This window comes from Tupaia chinensis, unplaced genomic scaffold, assembly GCF_000334495.1.
Source record: "Tupaia chinensis unplaced genomic scaffold, TupChi_1.0 Scaffold147351_1, whole genome shotgun sequence".
Classification (NCBI taxonomy): Eukaryota; Metazoa; Chordata; class Mammalia; order Scandentia; family Tupaiidae; genus Tupaia; species Tupaia belangeri.
In genome coordinates, this window is record NW_006207202.1 from 541,566 (window position 1) to 544,591 (window position 3,026).

Consider the following 3,026-nt stretch of genomic DNA (forward strand, 5'->3'; position numbering starts at 1 on the left):
GACAGACAGACAGAAAACAAGAAATCACCCCCCAGGGGGGATGGCCACACCGCAATCCCTTCTCCTCCATTCCCCTTTTGGGATCTTGGGCACGCACGCACGCACACGCACCCCATGTGAGTTTAAGCCACTGGGTCCGGGATTTGAACCGTGGCTGACTATATGGGAGTCCAGCAACACAGCCATTATGCCAGCTGCTGGTCTCCCAAGCCAGGACTTAAGCTGGGAGGAGCCAGGGAGACTTGCAGAGCCTCAGGGCTGACCATGACAACCAGGCCCTAGGCCCTGTGAAGAGGCCCTCTCTGGCTTCTCCAGCTCTCCATGTCTGCGGCAAAGCTGGTATTAAGATCCTCCCCAGGGAGCCTCCCTCTGTCCCCTTGTGCGCAGTGAACACTCAGTACATGCTACTTGAGCTGTAGGCTTTCCTCCAGGGCCGAGGGGTCAGGCTCCCAGAGCCAGGTGGGAGGGCCCGGCCCCACTTGATCCTGTCTGGCCAGCTGTGTCTGAGAGGGTTATGTTGCCAACCCTAGATGCTGAGACCACCGCAGCAGCCTGGCCTCATGTGGCCAAGGTCTCCGTGACTGGGCGGAACCGGAGCCGGGCAGCCCCAGTGGAGCCCCCGGAAACCCCTGACTCCACTGCTGCCAGAGGTAGCCAGCCCTGCTGGTGGGGAAGGGGCAGGCTTTTCAGGTGGCCCAGAGCTCTGACCTGAGCCCCTGAAGAGTGCCAAGGGTCCGGTGGGGTATTCTGGGACCCAGCACCCTCACTCCAACATCGCAGGGCTTGGTTATGAGAAGGGCCCCACCCTGTGCAGGCCCAGCCTCTAAGCAGATGGTGCTCGTGCTGGAACGTGTGTGCACCACCCTTCTGGGCCTGGAGGAACATCTGAATGCACTGGACAGGGCTGCTGGCGATGGGGACTGCGGTACCACCCACAGCCGGGCTGCCAGAGGTGGGTCCCGGGTCCCACTGTGGTCCAGGGAGGGGCTGGAATGTCACATTGGTTCTAAGGCTTTGGCATTTCATGAGACAGAATAATTTCTAAAACACCCGGAGTGCTAACCTGGGGTTGCCAGTGTTTACTTTGCCAAATGAGGTCATTCACAAAGTCCTTCCCATCCCTCTCACCCATCTTCCTAAGGAAAAAGACCTTCCCCTTGAACTACACGTGGAGGAATGTTGTTAATTCGGGGAGAAAAAAAGGAATTCTTTACAGTAATAAAATACAATTCAAGGGAAACCTTTTTTGTTTTTAAAGCATGTGTGTTCACCAGAGAAAGAGAGAGAGAGAGAGTGAGAGGGAAAGTGAGAAGGCACCCCACCAGGGGGGATGCCCATGTCACAGTCCCTTCTCCTCTACGGATCTTGGGCATGCGTGCATACTTTCCTAGTGTAATCCCAGAACCGTGGTCAGCCATGTGAGAGTCCAGTGACATAACCACTATGCCATCTGCTGGCGTCAAGGGAAACTTGTTTTATTATCCCTAATTTCCTTAGCTTACCCAGAGTAGAGAAGAGCTCTTAATTGTCCAGCACCATGGAAGAGAAACATACGAGTGCCTGCCCCGGGCCGGGCACTGCTGTCTCCCTGTGGCCATGACAGTGCACAAAGCAGGCAGGAGTCCCCGCCCTTGTGGCTTGTGCTCTGGTGGGGGAGACCAACAGGAAACAAGCTACATCAGGAAAACGGACAGGATGTTGGTGCAATGGGCTAGGGAGAGTGGAGCACAGAGCAGGGCACGGAGCGTCAGGGTGAGGTGTTCAGGGCCGGCCTCAGCTGCTGGTGACTCCTGAGGTCCCTGTGAGTTCCCGTTTCAGCCCTTCTGCTGACCATATGCTGGACACCGAAAGGGGAGCGCGGGGACTGCATTTTGGTTCCCTCCCAGCCCTTGCAGCGCCCCCACACTCCCCTGCACCCCCGTTCCCTCTGGCTGGCCGTAGGGCCTGAGGACTTGTCCGGGGTCTGAGTCCCTCTCCATGTCTCTGCCTGCAGCCATCCAGAGCTGGCTGAAGGAGGGCCCGCCCCCCACCAGCCCTGCCCAGCTGCTCTCCAGGCTGTCTGTCCTGCTGCTGGAGAAGATGGGGGGCTCCTCTGGAGCAGTGAGTGCCAACAGTTTCTGGGGGTTGGCGGGCTGATGCGAGGGACCCCGGACTGGCTGGGGTGCAGGCCCGTCCCATGTGCTCAGTGTTCTGGTTCTTCCCAGCTCTACGGCCTGTTCCTGACGGCAGCTTCCCAGCCCCTCAAAACCAAGACCGACCTGCCAGCCTGGGCTGCTGCCATGGATGCCGGCTTGGAGGCCATGCAGAAGTGAGCTGAACCCTGTGCCTCAGGCCAGGGGAGGGTTGGGGACAGGGTTGAGGTCATCTGCTCCCAGCCAGGCCCTTCCCCACCCCGAGTGATTCCCTACAGGGAGCCCTGTTCATTTTCTCTCCTGCCAGGTATGGGAAGGCCGCGCCAGGAGACAGGACTATGGTATGTAGTTGGGCAGCAGCCCCAGCCCTTCCCCTTGAGCCTGCCAGCCCTAAAGGCCAGCCTCTGTGGCAGGGCCTCTCCTCAGCCCCCTTCTCTCTCACCCGGTACAGCTGGATTCTCTGTGGGCAGCAAGACAGGAGCTCCAAGCCTGGAAGAGCCCCGGGGCAAATCTGATTCAAGTTCTGACCAAGGCAGTGAAGGTGAGTGAGGTCGGGCCCAGCCAGGCACTCGGGGAGAGTCTCCGAGCCACTAGCCTCTGTCCCCGTGTGACCATGAGCTAGTTACTAAGTGGACCTTGGTGTCCTCTCCCACTTGGAGACGAGTCCCTATCTCAGAAGGTTGTCGGGAGCACAGTGCCTGGGACACGGCAGGACCACAGAGAACACTGTCCCTTGCCCTGCTAGTAGGCGAGAGGTGACCTTTCCGCGTAGGGACAGTACAGAGGGTCCGGACTGCAGAGCAGAGGACGAACTCTTCCATGGCAGGAAGGAGGAGGCAGTGGCTTGCCCTTGAACCTAGCCCCAGTCCTCTCGACCCTCAGAGTGCAGAAGCC

The 3,026-nt window shown here is 59.1% G+C and overlaps 1 protein-coding gene across 1 annotated transcript in view; it reads left to right on the forward strand.

Annotated features, from left to right (window-relative positions):
- TKFC (triokinase and FMN cyclase) overlaps nucleotides 1–3,026 on the forward strand; it is a 14,249-nt gene that overhangs the window by 10,173 nt on the left and 1,050 nt on the right. The window contains exons 11-16 of the mRNA XM_006169633.3: nucleotides 531–650; nucleotides 815–952; nucleotides 1,994–2,100; nucleotides 2,205–2,308; nucleotides 2,440–2,473; nucleotides 2,584–2,673. Of these exons, the coding sequence (XP_006169695.1) occupies nucleotides 531–650; nucleotides 815–952; nucleotides 1,994–2,100; nucleotides 2,205–2,308; nucleotides 2,440–2,473; nucleotides 2,584–2,673 (593 nt within the window). The remainder of the gene's footprint in view (nucleotides 1–530; nucleotides 651–814; nucleotides 953–1,993; nucleotides 2,101–2,204; nucleotides 2,309–2,439; nucleotides 2,474–2,583; nucleotides 2,674–3,026) is intronic.